The sequence below is a fragment of the Ursus maritimus genome, unplaced genomic scaffold, assembly GCF_017311325.1.
Source record: "Ursus maritimus isolate PB19 unplaced genomic scaffold, ASM1731132v1 scaffold_2, whole genome shotgun sequence".
NCBI classification, from domain to species: domain Eukaryota; kingdom Metazoa; phylum Chordata; class Mammalia; order Carnivora; family Ursidae; genus Ursus; species Ursus maritimus.
Window position 1 is genome coordinate 93641101 of NW_024424452.1, and position 24728 is coordinate 93665828.

The 24728-nt window shown below is 42.9% G+C and overlaps 1 protein-coding gene across 5 annotated transcripts in view; it reads right to left on the reverse strand.

The window, feature by feature from the left end:
• Nucleotides 1–24728, reverse strand: part of HHAT (hedgehog acyltransferase) — a 302265-nt gene that overhangs the window by 28842 nt on the left and 248695 nt on the right. For all 5 annotated transcript variants that reach the window (XM_040636378.1, XM_040636380.1, XM_040636379.1 and 2 more), the window contains one exon: nucleotides 24118–24262. In XM_040636378.1, coding sequence (XP_040492312.1) covers nucleotides 24118–24262 — 145 coding nt within the window. The remainder of the gene's footprint in view (nucleotides 1–24117; nucleotides 24263–24728) is intronic.

A 24728-nucleotide genomic window follows, 5' to 3' on the forward strand; every position in this document is an offset into this window, starting at 1 on the left:
CTCGATCCCATAACGCCGGGATCACGCCCTGAGCCAAAGGCAGACGCTTAACCGCTGTGCCACCCAGGCGCCCCTAAGGAAACATTTCTTAATGAGAACACAGAAACCACCAACAAAGGGAAAATATAAACAAGACCTAATAAATGTAAAAGGACTACGTATCAGAAAACATCATTAAATGAGTAAAATATGGAAGCCGAGAGTAGGAGAGAACATAGCTGCAATACATACAACCAACGAAAGACTTACCTGGAATATATAAAGAATGCTTATATATCAAGAAGAATAAAGCAACTGACTCAATTTTCTTAATGCCCAAAACACTTCAAATGGTATTTCCCAAAAGAGAAAAAGAATTTGTCAACAAACATGCAAAGATACTTAAACTTTTAGTCATCAAGGACATGCAAATTAAAATCATGATGAAATACCTTACACATCTACACACACACTTACACACCTACAAACATACACACACACACATACACCTATGCACAGACATACCTGCACACACACACACGCAATACTAGAAGAATGAAAGTTAAGAAGATGGACAATTCCAAGTTTTGGAGAGGATACATGGCCACTGGAAGCTTCACGTATACTGGTTAGAGAATAAATTGGTGAAACCATATTAGAAAACTGGTGACTTCTACTGAAACTGACCATACACATCTCCTGAGACTTAGCAATTCCATTCCCGCAGTTGTATCCAATAGAAGGGTGGGCATGTGTGCACTCAAAGACATGTACAAGATTTTTCAGAACAGCAATATTTGTAAGAACATCAGTCTAGAAGATATCTAAAAAGTCCATTAATAGTTGGATATATGACTTGTGGCATTTTATGCAATGAAACATAATACAGCAATGAAAATGAATAAACTATTGCTATATGTAGTGATATTGATGAATCTCTCAAACATTATGGTGGAAGAAGACACCAAAAAGAAATGTCAGTTCTGCCAAAATGTGATGCATATGCTCCTAAAAATCACCACGCTACACAAAACCATGCAACTGAAACCACAGGGCTTAGAAGATATTTGCAAATGACATATCCAATATGTTACATATACCCATATATTATATATATGTATGCATGTGTGTCACTCAGAGAAAGACAAATATTATATGATTTCACTCATATGTGGAATTTAAGAAACAAAACAAACAAAGAAAAAAGAGACAAACCAAAAATAGACTCTTAACTACAGAAAACAAACTGATGGTTACTAGAGGGGAGGTGGATGGGGGATGGGTGAAATAGGTGAAAGGGATTAAGAGTACATTTACCATGATGAACACTGAGTAATGTATAGAATTGTTCAATCACTATGCTCTTCACCTATAACTAATATAACACTGTATGTCAACTATACTGGAATTAAAAAAAAAAAAACAAAACAAAATCATAGGGCTTAAGGAAAAAAAAACACAGCTAAGGGCATAATATTCAAAACTTTGTCAGTGACACATAAAATTTTAAAAAAAGAAATCTAATAAAAGTGGTAGCATGGATTTACACATGTAAAATTGTTAAGAAATGAATCAAGTACTAAAATAGTATGTACGTTTACGAAGATCTGAAGTTTGCTTGTGGAAGTGGCCTCAGAGAGCTGCAGCTTGCGAGTTACCATGAAGGGATGGGAGGAGCGTTATCTGAAATGGGGCAGAGTATCAATACTATATGTGGGTGGGTGTGGTTCATAATGTGCCCCATGAACTGAGGTGGCTGGTAGATGTGTGGGGTGTGCGCATGTGTACGTGTTCTGTATTTCCACTGGGCTCCATTCGGCTGCGTGCAGTTTTCTGCATTCACTTCCTTGAAGATGAAATTGCATGCAAGCAAATACTAAATTGCATTATGCTCAAATTACTCCCTATGTATCAATCACGGATGGATGGAAATACATACTTACAAAATAAGCAACATTGCTGAACTGATAGTACCTTATTATTCTATTTAAATAAAGCTCATAGGCAAAATTCATCTATGACATTAGATATCAGGATGCTGGTTACCCTAGACGGGGTTGGAACTAGAAAGGATCACAAAGAGAAACTTCCATAGTGCTAGGTACTAGCTAAACAGGTGTGTCTACTTTGTGAAAATTCATCATGCCACACACGTAAGACTTGTGCACTTCATGTATATGTTTAAATAAAAGTTCAAAAAAGGGAATGCTACATTAAAAATTGAAAAACAAGATCTACCCCTTTTAGGAAGGCTTCCTGGCCTTTAAGATAAATGATGAGGTTTTCCTACCCCGCTGGATAGACATTTCAGTTCCTCCCCAAACAAGTACACTAATCAGCCATACTCACGTCACGAACATTTATATGGCTCTTTTCACGCAATGTTCAGCAGTCCATCATCCATAGCACAAAGAATAACAAAGTAGGATTCCTAAGTTACCAACTCCAGACAGGTCCTTAGCCGAAATTCCCGCCTCTTCCTAGCACTGAAAAAGGAACTGGATGACACGGCTTCAGAGTTTCAGCTCTGCCCTTTCCTGGCTGAGTGGGTTTCTCATCATTTCACTGAGTTCTAGCTCCCTCACTTATTGCTCAATCTATATTACAGGACTGTAATGCCAATGACACTGCCTTTCAAAATGTAAACAGAGACCTATATTGTAAGGTGCGATTTAGTATTTCCTCTCTCCTGTTCAACTGAAATTTAGTTTCAGTCTCCTCCTCCCATGTTGGGGTATGTCAACAATGTCTTGGACATCAAGTTCCCCAATAACACAGATGGCTGGCATCACCTAAAGTGTTGTTGTTTTTTTAAATACAGCCCCGTGTGTAATGAGGGCTTCCACAAATGCATTTAGATGGCAACAGTGTAACTGGGTGTTCTGATGGATGTATTGTCTTCGTAAGGAAAACACGCATCCACACAGCATTTGGAAGTATGTGTAGATCTAGAGGCATTTTAAAACTTCCTTTCCACCTTACTGGAGTCAGCACTCAGTTATCCGTGTTCAGACAAGAGTTTTCACTACTATTGGCATTGCCTCTATTCCACTCTCCGCTGGCCCTGGTCATTATCTTCCTAAGGCACCTCCACCCTAATCTCCTAAAATTCAAGTTCTGTTTTCCCTATCGAATCAAGCGAACTGAAGAGGGTGCAAAAATCTGATATCTAACAATACGTATTTCCACCCACATGCTGATTACTTGGATATGTTAGTTTGGATTATCTCCATCACTGGACCTAGGAGAGTTACCTAGAGCAGTTGGGTCCTTGCGTCCTTCAAGAATCTCAAAGCACGTTACAGATTCTACCCACTAAACTCAGTGGGAGAGGCTCACACACAGAAGAAGTTTTGCTCCTTCCCAGCCATGTGCAACAGCTCCAGGCTTGAAGAGACTGGCAGTAGGAGGGCACTAGAAGGGAAACCAGAAGTTTCCCATGTTGAGTAATGCTGGCACTGACAGATCAATTACGGGAGAGCATCTCTGGATGATGAAAGGAGCGTCTCCATCAGAGTCACTAAGGATGTTTACTGAAATACAGATTCCTGGGTGCCACCCTAGACCCACGGAATCAGAATCTCTTAGAAATAGGGGCTCAGGATTTTGCACTTTAAATAAGCTTTTCAAGTGATTCTGTGGAGCATTGACTGTGGAAACTGTACTGGAGGCGGGGCCAGAGAAGAGCTGACATCACACTGATTAATGATGACACAAAGGGGAGCAATCTCATTAACGAAGCTGTGTTAGACCAGGTCAACCTTGAAATCATTCAACATTGCATTAATAATGAGAAACACAGCTACCAGGCTTCACACCTGCACTGAGCCACAGACAGGAGACAAGAGAGAATGTCGCACATATTTAACACTGAGTTGTCATAGCAAATAAACAAAACCAGAAAATTTCCTACATACCATTCTGAGGACTCATCAGAGGTGAGATGTGGCCCAGGTGTTCCTGCTACTTCAGCATACCCCTGGTCACATAACACACTTCCCACTTGTGTGCGTCAATCCATTTACTGGATGGATTGATAGAGAGCATTTCCTCTGGTGAGCTTGGAAAAGTCTCCTTACACCAGGCAGTTGCAACTCATAAGGACGCTAGAAATGCCAAACTGGCCTGATGAAAGGCAGGGAGTAGCATGGTTCCTGGGCTTTAACAGACGACCACTGAATGTTTTTGGATTTATAGAGTGAAGTAGGAAAGAGAAAATGAGGGACTCCCGGGTGGTTTAGTCGGGTAAGAGTCTGTCTTCGGCTCTGGTCATGATCCCAGGGTCCTAGGATCGAGTCCTGCATCAGGCTCCTTGCTCAGCAGGGAGTCTGCTTCTCCCTCTGCCTGCTTTTGAGTACTCTTTCTCCCTCTCTGTCTCTCTCTGATGAATAAATAAATAAAATCTTTAAAAAAAAGGAAAAAGAAAATGAGATGGAATGTTATTGGAGGATGGAAGGAAGAGTAAACTGAAAGGAGGAAGGTCAGGTGTATAAACGAATGGATGGACGGATGAACAGATGGATTGAGGAACAGATAAAACAACTATGCCAGACCAATTATCCTGTAGCTCCAAACTAATTTTAAACAAATTTACTGAGATATAATTAAAACACTATACAATTAACCCATGTAAAGTATAATTCAATGGCTTTTGTACCCAGAGTTGTGCAACCATTACCATAGCCAATCTTAGAATATTGCATCAGCACCTCCCTCAAAAAGGAACCTCATGAACATTAGCCATGACCCTCTAAACTCCCATCCCTTCCAGCTTAAAGCAACCACTGATATACTTTTTATCTCCATAGATTTGCCTATTCTGGACATTTCATAGAAATGGAATCATACAATATACGGTCCTTTGTGACTGGTTCTTCCACTTACAATAATGTTTTCAACATTCATTTATGTTGTAGCACATATCAGTACTTCATTCCTTTTTATTGCTGGATGATAAGCCACTGTATAGATTACACCACATCTTATTCACCTATTCATCAATTGATGGACATATGAGCTGTTCCCACCTTTTTCACGATTATGAATAATCCTGCTATGAACATTCATGTACAAGTTTTTGTGTGGATATATATTTTCATTTTTCTTGGGTATATAACTAGGAGTAGAATTACTAGGTCACAGGGTAACTCTGTTTAACCCTTTGAAGAAGTTCCAGGCAATATTCCAAAATGTCTGTTTTCTATGTTACAGTTCCGCTGGCAGTGCATGAGTGTTCAAATTTCTCTCACCAACACTTATTTTTCATTTTGGGTTTGTTCAATTTTTATTACAGCAATCTTATTACAGGCTGTGAAGAGATCTCTCACTATGGGTTTTTTTTTTTGGTTTTTTGTTTTTTTTAATTACCTCTTTTTTTTCTTGTTTGTTTTACTTAATTTTTTTACATAATAATTTTTTATTATGTTATGTTAGTCACCATACAGTGTATCCTTAGTTTTTGAGGTAGTGTTCCATAATTCATTATGGTTTTGATTTGCATTTTCCTGATGGCTAATGAGGCTGAATATCTTTTCATGTGTCTATTGGTCATTTGTATATCTTCTTTGGATAAATGTCTATTCAGATCCTTTGCCCATTTTAAATTATGTGTCATTTTATTATTGAGTTGTCATAATTCTTCATGTATTCCAGATACAAATAATCAGATATATGGTTTGCAAAACTTTCTCACATTCTAGTTGCATTTTTACTTTCCTAATGATGCCCTTTAAATCACACACAAAAAAATTAATTTCAATGATGTCCAATTGATCTATTATTTTTCCTTTTGTTACTTGGGCTTTTAGTGCCATATATAAAGAAACCATTGGCTAACTAAGGTCACAAAGATTTGCCCCCATAAGAATTTTGTAGCTTTAATTTTTACACTTAGGTCTTGATGCATTTTGAATTAATTTTGGTATATGATGTGAGGTAGGGATCCAACTTCATTCTTTTGCATGTTGAATATCCACCAAACTATTTTTGACAGAAGAAAAGGTGATACACGGGTGGAATACTGTTAATATTACCAATAATAAGCTACCATTAGTAAGGGCTGTGCAAGATTTTATATTCATTATCTTATTTAATCTCCACAGTCACCTATGAGGTACATATTTTCCTCAAATTATAGGTGAGAAGCGGAGTCTTAGGGTAGGTATTGTGTGCTAGGTCCCAAAGGTAGTAAATGACTCAATTGTGTTTGACTTCAGAGTCCTTTATCACCATTCTACGCTACCACTGAAACACAGCCTTTAGAAATTAGGGGGTTCCTCAAACACATCTGCCTTCTCTTAGCAATCCAATATGAATTCATTTATCAAGAATTTATATGATGCCTTCTCTTTATACTTGAAGGATATTATCACGTCTTTGACGTTTCAAATAGTATGTTTGACTCAAATGAAAATCAGGATTTCTACAGAATCTAAGGAAGACTTCTGTTTCTGGCAATGGAAGTTAAGTTATTTGGACCAATTCTCCCTGGAATTGGAAGAAAAAAATTCTCACCAGAAGAAAAAAAAAACTAAAATTGCTAGATAAACATTTTAATTTTTTCAAAAGGCTGGCAATGTTCTGCACAATAGTAAGGAATTTCCTGGCCAAAATCTAAGAGAAAATGAGAACCAGGGGAGACAAGGGAAAGAGAGCATTAGAAAGTCTTTCTAATTTGTTTGTTTGTCTTTCCAGACTAGGCTACAATATTTGGGGTAAGATAACAGAAAAAAAAATTCCAGGGCCTGCTAAAAGTAGTGAGTTTAATAGGCAAATCACAAAAGCACATTAGGTTGGGGCCTAAAAAGGAATCAAATCACCTACAGGTTAATGGTGAACCAGATGTAAACATAGCCTCCTTCTTCCAAAGAAGGAGGAAGAAGAAGTGAATCTCCCCCTAAGAGAATATAACCATGAACCATTCCTATCTGGTATCTATCAGATACAAGCACAAATTTTGTCTGGAGGAAGGTACCTTCGTGGTAGGCCTCAACCCCACACATAATTACAGAAGACAATGAGCAGCACACAAAAGTAACCAAGCATATAAGGAAAGAGGTCTATGGGTAAGACCCAGCACAAAAAGAAGACAATAGATATAAATACAGATTTAATATATTGAACATATCAAGCACAGATTATAAAGCAACTATACTCACTATGTTTAAGAAACAAAAGACAAATCTGAAAATATCTGCAAAGAACAAGAAACTACAACATATTGGGCGCCTGGGTAGCGCAGTCGTTAAGCGTCTGCCTTCGGCTCAGGGCGTGATCCCGGCGTTCCGGGATCAAGTCCCACATCGGGCTCCTCCGCTGGGAGCCTGCTTCTTCCTCTCCCACTCCCCTGCTGTGTTCCCTCTCTAGCTGGCTGTCTCTCTGTCACATAAATAAATAAAATCTTAAAAAAAAAAAAAAAGAAACTACAACATATGACCCAAGATCCTTCCAGGATGCATTGGCTTTGGAAAAAGTTATTAATCCAAGCAGTCTATTGAGCAAGCTGCTTATCTCCACAAAGACCACCTCTCTGCCTTGGCATTTTCCTTGGCACACTTGCCTAGTCCCTCAAACTCCAGAGGCAAAGGTAAGGAAACAGAGAAGTCTGTAGTGGCCATTTTTTCTTCAAAATTCATAAATTAATCGAACTGATCTACGAAACCAGCAGACAAACCTCAAGTATTTTTGTTCCTCTCAGGTACCAAAACCATTAACCTATACAAATTATGAAGACTTAGATAATTCCCTAAGATCTTCCCCAGGAGAATACTGAAGACTTTTTCTCCTGTCTTTGACAGCCAGCATCCCTAGTCCTCCCTCACATAGCTCCCTGACTGGCCTCTCTGCTCTAAGTACAAACCAGCCTCCACATTACCTCGACACAGATCTTTCAAAAATGAGGATCACGTTACTCTAGTGCAAAAATCTTTCTGTGACCCACCCCTCCCCCAGCGTACTAAGGATGAAGTCCACACGCGGTAACATGACAAGTATGGTCTTCATAACTTTTTGGAGTCCTCTGCTGCGACCAGCCCGTTCACCAACATTGTGCCTTGCCTCTTTCCCACCATGACCCTGAGATGCTTACAGTTTCCTCAGTGTGCAATTTTACAGCTTCATGGTTCTGTGCATGGGTTTTGTGCATGCTGTACCTATCCCTCAAGTCTGGTACTTACTCATCCTTTAAGCCCACCTCTGATGCCACCTTCTCACCCACAAGATAAAGTTTAGCATTCACCTTTTTGTTCCCAAAGCACTTATCAAAGTGCCATGTTCCAGAGCACTGTGTCACATTTTGCCACGTTTGCTTATCACTATCTCCTAAGCACTCAGTACAATGACTGGCAGAGTACAGGGAGGCCCTCTCTCCTTCAAGCAATTTTCTCTGCAAAAGATGTTAGCCTCATCCAGACTCATCTGACCACTGCGCCTCTTCTTCCTGAATCAGACAGGCTGAGCGGCTTCCCAATTTCTTATTTCCTTACTCTGTACTTTCGCTTCCTTTAGTAAAATCTTCACTGATGATAGCAATTTTTTTACAGCAATGCAAAAGGTATGACCCAACCCTCCGGCAATCTTGTTGGGGCAGCCATGAAGTGAAAAAAAGTAATCAAGAAGCAAGCTTCAAATATGAGAAAAGTGACAGGTAACTGTGGACACGAATAGAATGTTAAAACAGGACTAGAAGCATTTTTTTTTTAATGTTAAAAGTTACCTAGTTTCTTCTAGCTTAGTAAAAAACAATGACTTTCCTAGGAAAGGCATGGCTCCCAAGACAGGCTGATAGGCTGTCATTTGAAAGTCAGCACAGAACAGCACCCATTATGTTGTCTGAAATCTTTTTGATTTTGTGTGATTGGCAACCCTCAGGATGCAAATGATCCGCTCTTGTACATTACAACAAATGTGCTCAAAGACCTTTTCACCTAGACTCAACTTGGAACAAAGACTATGAAAATGGTTCCATCTACCCAATATGTAAACAGACAACTGGGGGAAGGGAAATCAAGCAAAACCCATGTTTCTGTGTCATAAACTGGGTGGCAGGCCAGATATATCTTTCTAATGCTCTCTGGAACAGTACTCTATCCCCTGCCTCAGACCTCAGTTGTCTGTTTCTTCTCCCTCTAAAATCTACAGGTTTTAGGAAACTCCCTTCGGTACACACACCTAGTGCCTTCAAGACTTCTAACAGTACAGCAAGACAATCACCTTTAAAACAAAATATTAGACTTCCCCTTTTACTTTACTGATAGAAGGTGAGTCTTCTCAGTTTTTCACCCCCAAGGTCACATGAAAATGCCACCAGAAAAAAAAAAAAAGAAGAATCCTGAGACATGCTGCCTAGAGACCTACACAGGGCTAAAATTAGTAGCTGCCTCCTCCTCTGGGCAAGAGCTGGCAGCAGCTGGAGTGTGACAATACCCAGAGGAGAAGAGAAGGGAGCAAGGGGCCCTGCAGGCATGCTACTCAGGCCTGCGTGCATGGGGGACAGAGGCTTCAAGCCTTGGGTTGGCTGGGTGCTGGGCCACTTCCAAGTGGCGGTCGGTGACGTTTGACCTCGCAGGCAGCCTCAGTGTGCCAGCCCGACATGAGACATATAATTCCAGATCAGCTATTTCTGTCTGCTGCTTCCTACATAATCAATGTCATGGGTTAGAGGAGGACACATGAGGAGAAGACGAAGATGAGGCATGGACTTAACTTAAAGAGAGTGTTCTGACCTTCCGGTTCTAGCCTCACGCCTGAACTGCTCCGTCCCTCGAGGTGGGAAGAAGTCACTGCCAGCCCACCTCAGTGCCTTATCCCGCCTCCCACCACCTTCCTGCATGACACAACCCGTGTGAGTTTCCCAGGGCTGCCATAACAAAGCGCCATAAACAGAATGGCCTGACCAACAGAAATTTGTCACCCTTCTGGAGGCCAGAAGTCTGAAGACCAGGTGTCGACAGGGCCCTGCTTCCTCAGAGGCCCCCAGGGGAAGTTCCCTCCTTGCCACTGGCGGCTTCTGCTGGTTCCAGGCTTCCCGGGCATGTGGCAGCACGGCTGCAATCCCTCTGTCTTCACGTGGCCCTCCTTTCCCTGTGGCTTCAGAACATCTTCCCTCTGCATGTCTTTCTCTGGGCCCAAATTGCCCCATTTTATGACACCAGTCATATGGATTAGGGCCCACCCCAATGGTCTCATTTTAATTGTGATTCTCTCTGTAAAGACCCTATTTCCAAATAAAGTCACATTTTGAGATACTGGCTTTAGGACTTCATATCTTTTTGGGGGGACACAACTCAATCCACAGCACCCCCTTTGCCATGTCTTACTCTCTTAGTAGGTTTCCCTTGCAAAGAATACTCCTCAGCAGCAGGGAATGGGGACAGGATGACAGCTGGTAGGACTACAAGTCAGTACAGGGAAAAACGGCTCAGGCGAGACTCAACTGCCTGCCAACACCAACCTCTGACCCTTTAATATTCTGTGAGGTATGACACAGGCACTCACAAAACAGGACTCATTTTTGTTTTCTGGATTTCGAGGCAATGAACAGTTTTTCTCTGCGGTTTTCAATTGCATCCACTGAATATTCATTGAAATACTTGCCTGCCTTAATTCTACTCAAGAGAGGTGACCACAGTGCTGGACAGAATTCCTGAGGCAAGGAAAGTCCCTCTGGACTCCACCTTCTCATCTTTACTGCAAACAAGAGCCACAACCAGCCCGCGTTGCTGTCCAGGGCTGCATTTTCAGCACTGCGCAAGGTCGTACGGGCCTCTGGCTCTCATGACAGCCATCCTGAGATCATTTTCTCTGGTAATTCGGACAGCACGCCCAAACAAAACGATCTTCTTTCCCTGCTCTCCTGCTCTGAGGAAGGGTGGTTACTACTAGAAACAGGCTCAGGAGCAAGCTAATGGCAATGCCTGAGTAAGCCTAATGAGGAGAAGCCAACACCTGAGTGCTGCTCTGTCAGGTAAGCCAGAGTCCTTCACCAACAGAGCAAATTCAGAATAAAAACAGGTGTTTAAGGGTGCAGACCAGCTAGCGGCCAACCCAGCTATGGCCACGGACTGGCCTATCAGCCCGAGAACCTGTCACCTCCCGCCAACCCCCTATGATAAGTACCAGGAACAGAACAATGACCCAAGCACAGAGACTGCGTCTCCGACAGTCATATCCAGAGACGGTCTGTGGTGAAAATAGCGGTTGCCTGTCTTGATGTGGGCCTCACAGAGCAAAGAGGCCAGAGTATAGTATAACATAAAGAATGTGAGACCTGGAGTCAAAAGGCCTGGGACTCACATGGTCTCTCTGCTTACTGGCTGTGTAATGATGAGCAGTTTTCCCAGCCTCTCTGAGCCTCAGAGTTCTTGGTAACACTGTGGTAACTTCTGCCTAAACTGTCTCACAGGATTGCCAAGCAGACCAACTGAGCTGGGGAAGTGAACATCGATGAACAATAAATAGGCTAGTAACGGTGGATGCTACTAACAGGCATTGAGGGACAGTTAGTCGGAGCCCCTGGGAAAATCTGAACGCCAAGCAGCCTAGACATCTATGTAAAGCAAAGGAATACTTGCTTGTCAGCTGGGCTCTGGCCACACACCCTATGCCGAACTCCACATGGCTAGGCCGGACCACAGGGAAGCTCGTAAGTCAGAGCAGCCTGAATGCCCTGATGTTCCGGATTTTCATAGTGTGGATACCACACACGTACAGATGCATGCACGCACGCGTGTAAGCGTGCTTGTGATTACTTCACTGCAAGCTAGAGCTGGCCTAGGCCTCAGCCCCAGACCCTCTCCTGGCCTTCACCAGTCAAAACAACAAAAAGATAGGAGTAACTACATGGGGGGCAGAGAAAGCTTCTGCAGGGGGAAAAAAAGGAGAAATGGCCACAAGAGAAGAGGTCAAGGGGAGAGATGGCAAAATGGGACCAGTGTGATTCTTGTTCCCTCTCCAGCCTCATGAGATCACCTAAAGGGCCACACTACTGCACCAGCTCTCTGTCCCCTCTGAATATGCGACTGAGACAGGCTGCGAAAATGCTCTCACTCCTTCATATTCCCGTATCAACACCTTTGCAATACGAGTGTACAGCTCCCCCCATGAGATGGTGTCCTGCCCCTCCCGCGAACCTGGACACACTTTATGATGTGCTTGGGCCAAAAGAATGCAGCAGCCATAGGGCGCCAGCCGGAGTCTAAGCCTGACCGTCCTCGCACGCTTTCTGCTCCCTCTTGAACTGTGATGAGCGCCGTGTGAACAAGCCTGGAACAGTTTGCTGATGATAGAAGTCAACATGAAGCAGACCTGGCTCCGTCAGTTCGTCTCAGCCAAGGCCACAGGAACGTGAAAGCCCCACTAAACCCGACCCACGGCTGACCCACATGTGTAGGCCTGAGACTGTCTGAGACCAGCCAGTTCCCAAGTGACACAGGCTCATGAGCCAAATAAACGTTTCTTCCTTCAAACTATTACATTTTGCGGTGGTTTGTTACACAGCAGTGGCTAAGTGACACATGCTCACCCCAACAACCAGGGTCCGCTCCAGATCAACACTCCTTTCCTTTGGGCGGGAATAAAGACGATGGAGAGGGACACGGAACAGTGACCTTCTTTCCCCACAGCACACCACTCTTCACACTGAGCTATGCATAGGATTATAGCAGGACTTTCCAAAGTGCAAACAACATGGATAAGTTTAGAAGAATTAATTTCCAGACCCTCAATTCTATATATATATATATATACACACACACACACACACACACACACACAAATATAAATATAAATATAAAAAATACACACACACACATTTTTCTCTAAAAATTAACCTAAGGTTAAGGTTCCCCTTTTCCCTTCTTCTCTCATATCCTTTATCCCACCTGACAAAGGAAAGGTAAGCTCCCCCCATCCTTATGTGACCTCTGGATATTGTTTCAGAGTGTAAAACCCTCAAGGGAGTTGGTAAAACATTTTGTGAAACTGTCTGGCGGTGTCTACAAAAGAGGAATGTATGTATAGTGTGTGATACAGCAACCCCATTCTCAGGTGTGTCCCAACAAAAATGCGTACAGAGTTTCACCACAGGCCATCAATCCAATCAGAGGAGCTCAAAGATGCTCCGGATAAATGAATTGTAACACGTTCACACAATGGCATACTTTACAGTACTAAGCAGGCAAAATCTATAACCACACTCAACAATATGGATGGATCTCTCAACATGATATTGAGCAAATGAAGCTAGACATGAAAGAATACATAGTATGTGCTTCTATTTATAGACCTATTTAAAAAAGAAACAAGCTCCATAACACAAAGATGTGCATTTAGAAGCCAGACTAGTGGTCACCTAAGGGCAGGTAGTAATTGGTAGAGTCCTAAGAAGGGACCTTTAGGCACCAGTTACACATTGTGTTCACTTAGAGAAAATTCTTATGTGCATGTTTCTGGGCTATGTTATATATATATATATATATTTTTTTTTTTTAAATATTTATTGTCCTGGATGAACCATTTATATTTTTTAAGTCAAAGTTTACAATATATGTTCTAAACAGACATATTTGTCCTTCAATTGTACAAAAACATATTATCTAACACATCACCTAAAAGTGATGTTAATATGTTGAACTTTTGTGTAAACTTCATGGAACTAAAGTTAAACCTCAGAAACATATAGGAGATTTTTTGAGAAACATTTAATTATACTGCAAAAAAGAATGTTGGAAGATCATGATATGGATATCATTTCATGAGAACAGATTGAAAACTGGCATCTTCCTTCTTTCACAAGCTCCCCATATAGCTGTAGTGCTTGTGACTGGCATGGACATTACTGGTGCACCATACCTACTCAAACGTTTCGGGTACCTTACATGAAATCTCTCAGTCAAACAATGTATGGGCTATGTTACATTTTAATAAAAAGCTTGAAAACAGAGGGACAGAATAAAGGGATAATTACATAATTCCTTTACTCAAATAACCACATATTCCTACATTATCCGTCTAAAGAAAAACGAATTTCTAATAAAATTTTACATTCTAGGTTTAATAATTACTTGTCATTATTATCATTTTTGTGCCTTGAGTTACGCATTAATAATAATTGTAATGACTCAATCTAGGAGAAACATTTATATTTCTAGCCTTATGGTAACCAAACAGCAAACAACACAACAGTGCTACAGAGAAGTAGGATCGCTGAAAAAGGGAGTAATCTTTCAACAAGACAAAATTCTGTGGGAGAAATGAAATACAAATAGATCAAGGAAATATCACTGTGAAAGAAGATCTGGCCCACATACATTTTTAAAAGGATGATGGTGAATAGCAAATCACTAAATTATTTATAATCTACACTATTTAAAGGTATCAGTTTTATTTTTAAATATTGATATTCATATTATGGCAAAAATGAGATCTTTTATATTTATTTAAATTTATAATAGAAGAATTTAGATGCCCACATTAAAAAGCATAACAGGGTATATAATTTTTCCAAGTTTCTTTATTAGGAAGAACAGAAGCCAAAAATGGTTCTACGGAAAAAATGATTCAGTATGAAACAATCGCCCCAAGTAGCCTTCCCTTAAGAACCTGTCAGAGGTGTGTTCTACTTCCATTTTTTAGGTTAATCTACATTAATCAGGCTGCTTTTGGTTACAAGTCACAGAAATCCAACCAAACTGGATTAAGAGTCAGTGAAAAGTCTGACATAGTGAAGAGAAGGGCCATATGCACCCCAATGTTCATAGCAGCATTGTCCGCAATAGCTAAATTGTGGAAGGGACCGAGACGCCCTTCAACAGATGACTGGATTAAGAAGTTGTGGTCCATATATACAATGGAATATTACTCAGCTATCAGAAAGAACGAGTTCTCAACATTTGCTGCAACATGGACGGCACTGGAGGAGATAATGCTAAGTGAAATAAGTCAAGCAGAGAAAGACAATTATCATATGATTTCTCTCATCTATGGAACATAAGAACTAGGAAGATCGGTAGGGGAAGAAAGGGATAAAGAAAGGGGGGGTAAACAGAAGGGGGAATGAAGCACAAGAGACTACGGACTATGGGAAACTGAGGGCCTCAGAGGGGAGGGGGGTGGGGGAATGGGATAGACCAGTGATGGGTAGTAAGGAGGGCACGTATTGCATGGTGCACTGGGTGTTATACGCAACTAATAAATCATTGAACTTTACATCAGAAACCCGGGATGTACTGTATGGTGACTAACATAATAAAAAAACATTAAAAAAAAAAAAAGAGTCAGTGAAAGGTCTGAGATTACACCCTACTTGCAAACAACTAATCAGCTTGTCACAATTTCAGGATGCTGGTCGAAGGCACAAGACTCTTGGGTCAGAGACGAAGGACTTTATTACTCACAGCAATAACAGTAGCCAGAGCATTTGTGCCATTTCCCCGAGCCCGTCATCCCACAGTGCACTGCAAAGAGGGCCAGACGATGCCTGCACAGGCAGGGAGGTATGTCACAGGAGATAAACCCTGGCTTAGGAAATCCAAATATTTTATAATGAGCAGTAAGCCTGCCTGACCTTTCTCCCAGAGAAGGATGTTATCTTTATTATACTGAACGATAAACAAATACTTTACTTTGGAGAAAGATATGGTTTCCATCTCCTAGAGATATTTGTTATACAAATATTCTTGGAAAAACGTCTGAAAGAGAGTCAAAAGATATGCACAAACACAAAAGAACAGTGGAGAACTGTCTCCCAACATAAGCTGAGTAAAAAAAAAATAATAAACAAAAATAAATTTGTATAACTGAAAAGTACTACAGATATGTTAGCATCAAGAACTCCTGGATCTAGGGGCTTAAAAATATGTGGCAGTGGGTTGTCTCAAAACTATAGCATCCAACATGCAGCTCTGCTTTCCTTGGAATTGGCTTTCCTTGCTACTTGGCTCTCACTGGGTGGTGGCAAGAGGGCCGCCGGCAGTTCCAGCCCAATGTCCTGACACCAACACAACAGCAAAGGAAAGAATGTTTTTCATTCCTGACAGTTCCAACAGAAACTCTGGAATTGCTCGGCATGGGGAGATGGGCCATATTGACTGGCCAGTCCTGGTCACATACTGAACCCGGGATCTCGGGTGCCGGGTTGCCCCACCACAAAGGCACAGATCGAGAGTGCGGTGGGAGAGCTTTGTTCCCAAAGAATGGGGAACTGAGCTGAGCAGCCAAAGCTGTAGCTTTCTCCTATATGACTTTCCAAATGCCTTCAAGATAACAAACCTCACATGTATACTTCCGTGAAATTCAAGTACCATTTCTTTTTATAGGCTGATTCTCATTTTAATGAAGCTAGTGGCATATCCAATTTGCTATTTTATAATCAAAGCTCTTTAGTGAAAAATTTTTATTATGTTATGTTAGTCAGCATACAGTACTTCATTAGTTTTTGATGTAGTGTTCCATGATTCATTGTTTGCGTATAACACCCAGTGCACCATGCAATACGTGCCCTCCTTAATAGCCATCCTTGGGCTAGCCCAACCCCCCACCCCGTCCCCTCTGAAATCAGAGGGGGAGAGGAACCATGAGAGACTATAATCAAAGCTCTTTGGGAAGAATCCATCCACAGTGGTGCCACAGAAAGGATGTTCTGTTTGATCGCCGTTGTTACCTTACTCTGCTATTCCAGATTAAATAATGGCTCCTCCACAGACGACCATGCCCTTATCTCTGGAAGCCATAAAGGTTATCTTACTTGGCAAAAGGGACTTTGCAGATGTGATCAAGTTAGGGATCTTGATATGGGAAGATGATCCTGGATTATCCAGGTGGGCCAGATGTAACCATAGGTTCCTTACAATAGAGACACGAGGAATCAGACAGAAGGCATGGTGAAGACAGAAATAGAGGGACAGAGAGAGTAATTTGAAGAGGAGGAAGGTCAACCATGAGCCAAGGGATGCAGGTGGCCTCTGGAAGCTGGAAAAGGCAAGGAAACAGATCTCTACTCCAGAGCCTACAGAAGAAACCAGTCTTGCCAACACTTTGACTTTGGTCCAGCAAGACTGAATTCAGATTTCTGGCCTCCAGAACAGCGAGAGATAAATTTATGTTGCTTTAAGCCATCAAGTTTGTAATGATTTGTTACAGCAACCATACAAAACAGAGCAGGTGGTGGCATAAAGCAGGTGGTCAGTGCCCAGTGCAATGGTAAACAAACCCAGCAATGGGTCCTGCTGCACAAAAGACTTTGTCCCAAAGCTGAGACACCTGGTGATGATAGTTCTTGCTGAATTTCCTTTGGTTACAAAATGTGACTGAATTCCACATTACATATACTTAATTTTTTTTAATACTTTTAACAAATGCTTAGTAGTGACTGGTGGAGACAATATGGTAAAAAGGGTCTCTTGGCTACTGGTACGTGTGATAAAGGCTAGAAGAGTTACCATTTCAGACTTTATCCTTACATAAGGCATTAGTTCCAGAAGCAGTGGGTGAAGAGCAGGGCTCTCCCCTTTCATCCTCAGCTGGCATGTGCTAGGCCCAGCTGGTGCTGAATCATTCCTGCACACATGGCAGAAGGTATAACAGTAACTGCGATAAGCAGTCAAATAAATTAATAACAAATTCTAGGATGCGTGGTTCATTTCAGAAACCACACATGCACTGAAATCCCAAGTGATTTTCTGGCGTGGGCCTTAGAGTACAGGTCTGGGAATCCTGCTGCAAATATCCTTGTATATAGAGAATAGCTACCATGTGGCAAGCAGCTAGATATACGGTTAGAGAGTAAAGGGGACTTACTTCAATTTTTTAAATTATTTTGGCTTGATTTTAATTTCTATTAACATATTTGTAATATACTTTTTCCCCTTTTCCCCCCAGTTTCATTGAGATATGATTGGCATATAACACTGTATTATTTTAAGGGGTATAACATACTGATTTGATTGTAATACACTTTTGAATATCACCCTGCATATATATGATTGGGGGCAGATAGCTTGGAGCCAGTGAAAGCTAGCAACTTCAAATATTACATGCTAATAAAGTAGTAAAAATCAAAATTGTTTTTATTTGATTAACTGTGTCTAAGTTCTACTAGTCTTTACGTGATATTCTATTTAAAGACCAATTTAAAATGTTCCCATATTCCATAAAACTCTTTTCAAATGAATTCACAGAAACTCCTAGTTAACAGGAAAAAGTTTCCCACAACCTCACAGAAAGTAGTATTTAAATGTACTATGATTCAAATCCCTTTCTAGATATTTTAGAAATTCCCTCAGCTTTAACATAACCCCAGGCGCACTGCTGGATAAGAACGCCCACTCGCTATTTCTCGTGTCCTGTACCGGAAGTACCCATGCCCACGCCATGTGGGTGACCACGTGGCAGAGTAAAGAAGAAACCAAGACCTCTGGAAGTCTTGAAATTCAGATTCCAAGAAGGGCCATAAATGGACTAATGTGTAGCCATGGATAAACCGTATGACCTACGTCTACAGATCAACTTTACCACTGGTACACGGGCGGGAAGCTCCTGCTCCTCTAACTCTTCTAGAACTCGCAGGGGACCCGGTGAGGCAGAAGCAGAACCAATCGGAGCAAAAGAAACTCCCTTTGAAGGTAAAGGCTGGTGAAGTCCGTGAGACAATGTAATCACAAGGGAAGGCCCCTGAGACGCTGAAAACTGCCCCGTCTTCTCTCATCAAAAATAAAATATTATTCCCAAGAACTTAACAAGATGTGAGGGGAATGAGCTTCTATTTAACCACAGCCTTCCTGAATTCCCAGTGTGATACCCCAATTCAGCTTTAAATAAAATGCCTGTCCGGAGCCATTTGAGTCAGGAGACAAATAAACTGCCTGGACAAGCTAGTAATCAGCAAGAAAAGATACTTTCTCCTCTCTCAGCTAGAAATAGTAAGTGAATATGGGGAGTGTAAAGGTCCTGACCTGCATTAAAAAATTACTAGTCCCTCTCTCATTGTAATCTGGAGGGAAAACAACCAAATTCTCCTTGCCTTGGCACAGGGCCACTCCAGGGGCTAAGTGCTGAGATGGGGTTTGCCAAATTAGATCAGGCAACAAGAGGGAGAGCGAGGGTGTGTGTGTGTGTGTAATGAGAAGTCAGGCAGGAGAATGTATGGTGGATGCCATGTCTCTACCAAACTCCTAGCACTGCAAAACCCACTTCTGGGGAAATGATTAAGTCCCTTTTTTAAAGAGCCCCTGCCTACTGCTAACACGAGTGGATGGTCTTTCCAGAAGGAACACCACCCTGCACCCAAACAACACTAATAAAGCCCTCAGCCTGCTCAAGGCCAGATATATTCCCAATGTCTATCGATCCCTGCTGAATACATTTTCTCCCCCGCTGTCACAGGACTACAGGGCACTGCGAGGGTGCTGGAGACACAACTGGTTTATGGAGCTTGGTCCTGCAGACTTGGAGTTATACCTCACTGGTATTTCTGAGTTATAGAGCAGTCATCATCTGCTTGTTCAAGAAATGAACTTATACTTCAACATCAAGGATTTAAGGCAGACATGAGAGAGCTTTTTTTTCATCAACAAATGCTTTTGAAGGCCAAAGAGTTATGTATGAATAACCTGAGTTTGCCTCCGCAAAGCATCACACGGCGAGGTCCCTCCGAGAGCAGGCCTGGGGACCAAATCCCCAGGCCACATCCTTCTCAGATCCCTGAATCCAGCTAAGCTCCTTAAATATCTGAGGCCCACACATTCACATTCCTCAAGCTGCCGGAAATAAATTTTGATAGCACAAATTTGGGGACTTTTTTTTTAAAGGCAAAGATATAGATTCTTATTTTCCACAATTAATGGAACATTACTTCTCCAACCTCTGTGGCAGAGAAAACACCTGAGAAAAATGATGTGTGTGCGACACATACCAGAGCCCTCAGAGGGATGCTTAGCATTCCCATCCCTTGGCTGGCATGGTGCACAGTTCTGGGCACCTGGGCAGTGTGCACAACAGAAAGGGAAGGGTCTGGTTTCACAGCTTTGTATCACCAATCCCATAGAAACCAGGCTAGAGATTTTTACATACACTACTAAAACAAGCTTTGCAGCTTAAAGCAAACAGATCCGTACTGAAATAGGGAGATAGCGGCCTTAAGACAACTCCAGGCTAATCATGAGATGCTTCTAGGGACATCGATGATGCAGTAAAGAGGCTCTCTGAGAACTAGCAAGGCTGTATCCTCTCAGCCCCTCCACTGTGGAGGGATCTGAAATCTCCTCTAGAATCCTTTTCCTCAGACTTCTGGCTGTCCCCTCCCTGCTCTTCCACGACTCACCGAGGCAAGATCTGTTAGAGCGACACCTGCTACCAGCTCCTGTCATGGCAGCAGGTCCCAGCCCATCAAGGATCAAGGTGCACAGGGACCAGGCTGGTTACCCCCAGGGAAGGGCCACCTTCCCATTAAACCTGGGCATCTAGTATGAGCTCAAACTCTCCATCCCCTCACTCACTCCACTGCATGTTCCTCAGCGAGCAGAGGTGGGTCTTGGAAGAGCAGGATCCACGTGGCTAAAGGAAGAGGCCAGAGACAACCAGGGTGTTCAAGTCCTGGTTCGTTCGTCAGCAGCTACGCGTACAGGACAGCAACCCTGTATCTGAAACCATTGGGGCTAGAGGAGTTTCAGAATTCAGATTTTTTTTTTAAATTTTAGAAAGCTAATATAACACCCCCAGCAGAGTATGAGGAAGCATCCTATAAACTCATTAGTATTTTTTGTACCCAAACATGAATATTCATACTAATCTTCTATCAAGTCAATCAATTTTGTTATGAAGAGAAATCCAGAGTTCCCAAGGATGGGGGATTTGGCACCATCTGGTTTACTTTCCTCCAGGAGATACTGAAATTCACTCAGAGACAAAGACCCACAGTGGGAAACAGACAAATGAGGCAACTGTCAAATCCCCGCAGACAGTTCCTGACTCAGGAGGCCCAGGGGACAGATCGGCGACGATGGGACCAGGCTGATTTAAAGAATCTCTGACACAGTAAATGCCTTTTCAGCTGAGCTTCCCTGGCCTAAGAAGCCAGAGAAAAATGCGTCCACGGGGCCCTCCATATTTGGAAATTTGGTCTCCAGGACTCAGGCACCTGGCCCCAAGGATACCACATAGATCCAGTGATGGGCCGTAAAAGGACCCGCTCGGCAGAAGCAGACAGGTTTTGTCAGAGGCCTGAGCCCTGTGTGCCAGCTGATAGCTCCACGGTGTGCAGGGCAAACCATGCCTTGATCTTGATGCCTTCGAGAAACAGTAAGAACATCTTGTAGCTGCTGTCTTTCCTCTGCCGCTTGAAATGCCAGCACGCCCAGGAGCCACCTCCCTCCCCCCCCGTTTTCTTCTCACTCTGTGCCTTCACCCTGGCTAACTATATCCACTCCCATGACCTCACCCACCTATATGACCTTGACTCCCACAGCTCTTAGTTCCACCCTCCCCAACTACAACTCGCATTTAAAAGAAGATTTTATTATTTTAGGATAGTTGACATACAATGTTATATTAGTTTCAGATTCAGATGCACAACATAGTCATTCAACAGTTCTGACATTATGCTATGCTCACCACAATAAGTATAGTTACCATCTCTCACCATAAGACATTATTATAATATATACTAACTATATTCCCTATGCTGTATTTTTCATCTCTGTGACTTATTTCATAACTGAAAGTTTGTGCCTCTTCATCCCCATCACCTATTTCACCTATCCCCCCACACCTCCCCCACCCCGTGACAACCACCAGTTTGTCTTCTGTGTTTACAAGTCTGTTGCTGGTTTTGTTTACTTTGTTTTTTCATATTCTACACATAGGTGAAATCATATGGTATTTGCCCTTCTCTGTCTGACTTATTTCACTTCGCATGATACCCTCTAGGTCCATCCATGTCGCAAGTAGCAAGATGGCTTTTTTATGGCTGAGTAATATTCCACTATGTATACGTACCACATCTTTTTATCCATTCATCTACTGATGGACACTTAGGTTGCTTCCATATCTTGGCAATTGTAAATAATGCAACGAACATAAGGATGCACCTATCTTTTCCAATTAGTGTTTTCATTTTCTTTGGGTAAATTTCCAGTAGTGGAATTTCTGGATCATATTTTAATTTTATTTTAATTTTTTGATGAAGCTCCATCCTGTTTTTCATACTCTAACTCACATGTTTAACTGCCTCTTGGGCACCTCCAGGTTGCCTCACGTACCCTCTCCTCCTGAGCCATAACCTACTAATACCTGCATACTTCCCCACATCTACCTTGCACTTGGGTTGGTCACATGACTCATTCTGGCCAATGGAATGTGAGCAGAAATGCCGTGTGGCACTGTTGGCAGAGTTGTTTAGTACTTGTGCACCATCCCCGTGTTCTCATCCCCTCCGTGAGGCCAGGACAAGACAGCAGAGAATCAAAATAGAAACAGTCTGGGTCCTGGAGTCCCTGCCTAGAAAAAGCCACTGGACCTGCACTGAACTGTGAGAAAAACAAACTTCTCTGGGGAAGGATCATGAGAGTTTAGAATGATCTGACATAGCAGAGATGCTCTACACCTGCTTCTCCACCTGGCAAGTTCCTACTTAATGCTCCAAACTCCAATTCCAATGCCACCTCTTCTGTGAGATCCAACTTCCGTGGGATGATAAGCCTGTGACCTCTAGCGATTCACTCACGCGTCCGGCCCAACAGTTACCTCAGTCTGCAGACACTTTTCTGTTCGCACGTTTGGCTCTGACATGTGTATGTGCTTCTCTTTTTAATACTATGTTCTCAGGGCCTCGGAAGTAGCAAACACCTGATGTTTGATTTCCTGAAGCAAAGATCAGAGCCTTCTTGCTCATGTGACCAGCAAAACCCAAGTCAGCATTTCCCCCCGAGTCACAGTGTTCTCAGCATCACGGTACATACCGTGACTGGAGGCAAGAAAAGTAGGGCACTATCGCCCACGACGAGGAGTGTTTTTTATCTTTAGATCCTCTGCACCCCATTAGCTTCCATCTTTATTAAAGGACAGCTTCCACTTAAGAAGTACATTGTCTTTTCAGGAACCATCGGCTAAGACGTTTCTCAGAATGCAAGATCAAACGGGTTTGTAATGACGAGAGGAAAGCGGAGCAGGGCTCTCTCATGACCCCTTTGGGCCTGGCTCCCCCAAGCTGCCTTGCTTTAGACTTGTGACCTGGCATTCTGGGATCACGCAGCTGTACCAGGGTTATTTCTGGTATGAAAAAAGCTGCAGGGAAAGCATCTCCAGCCTTTCAGGGACCCAGATGTAGAGACGATAGCCTGGCCGTGCAGTCACGTCATCGCCGCTTGGCAAAACTTCCCAAACCAAAGGCACAAAACCATGCCAGTGGTCAGGGAAACAGAACAGAGGACCTTTGGTTTCACATCCAGCAAACCTGCAACATGCACTGTTAACCGCTCCCACTCTCCCGATTCTTTTAAGGCTGTGATAGAACTCTTAGTTCCAGCCCGAGGGAGTGGCTCCCAGAAGTAAATGATGCTTGGTTATTAATGCAATGTTTTCACAGTAGTTCCCACAGACCGTATTTTACCTGCTGCAGGTGTGGCTTAGCTGTGGACACTGGGACATGAGGTCGACCACTACTTCTGGCATCCCAGCGTTCAGACAGAAACAGCCCCAACAAAGAGCCGTGGCAAACCCAGGTGCCGTGCCCACAGCTGTAAGGGAGCACAGCGGGGCTTCTAGGACCTTCCCTGGCAGGACGTTCAGAGTGGTAAACGACACAAGGTTAGACTTTGCAGTGTACTGAAGGCTGGGATGATAAGGAAGGAAGATTAGGAAACATTTTAAACACCGGAGCAGTAACAGCAAAAGGCAAAGGTAGAGTTTGGGAGAGTTTGGGATAGTACCTTTTAATGTCCAGTGCCACGTGTGATAAATAAGAGGTACATCTAAATAGGGGACCCTGAAAGTCACAGCTCAACACAGGGAATTGTTACTGGTTGGTATTTCAAGGGTTACATACCATGAACAGATCAATGAACGCCTCCCCCTAAATCCATTCAAGGTACCGACAGCATACGTGGAAAAGAAGAAACTGACTGAAAACAGCACTGTTGGGCAACCTACCTTGTATGAAGATCCTGTTCCAGTAGATTTTCCCCACTTGATTGCCGCCGAGAAACACCAGGTTGGACAGGATCAGCATGGATGTGGAGCAAGACGCAAGGGCGGCGTGGAAGCGACGGCGGGCTTGCGGGGAGAGGAACTGGACCTGCGGGCAAAGACAGGCAGTGTCTCATCACAGGCGTGGAAAAACAATGCCGAGGTGCCACCCAGCCCTTGTCAGACACCTGCCCAGAATGCCCACCCCAGAGCCTGAGCCAGGGTTTGATGTAAATGGCTCTCCAAACCTCTATTCCTGCGACATGCGCACTCTGGTCTGAGGAAAGAAGCCATGCACCCCCAACTTGTTGCTTCCTCCTGCCAGACGGGCTCCCCCCTGATGTGTGACACAAGCACTGAAACTAGTGCAGATTTGGCTGGAATGCCTCCACATGTTCTCTGCATGCAAACCTATAGGTACGAGAACTCTCCCTGGTAACCAGCACCAGTCCATGTCATGAGGTCAAGATCAGGACGATCTTCTGGGCCAGTTAACTTGACTCTGGGAAGCCACCTTGTCCATCTGACCCACTGTTAGGAGGAATCCCATGAAGAGGGTGCAGGAGAATCAGCAT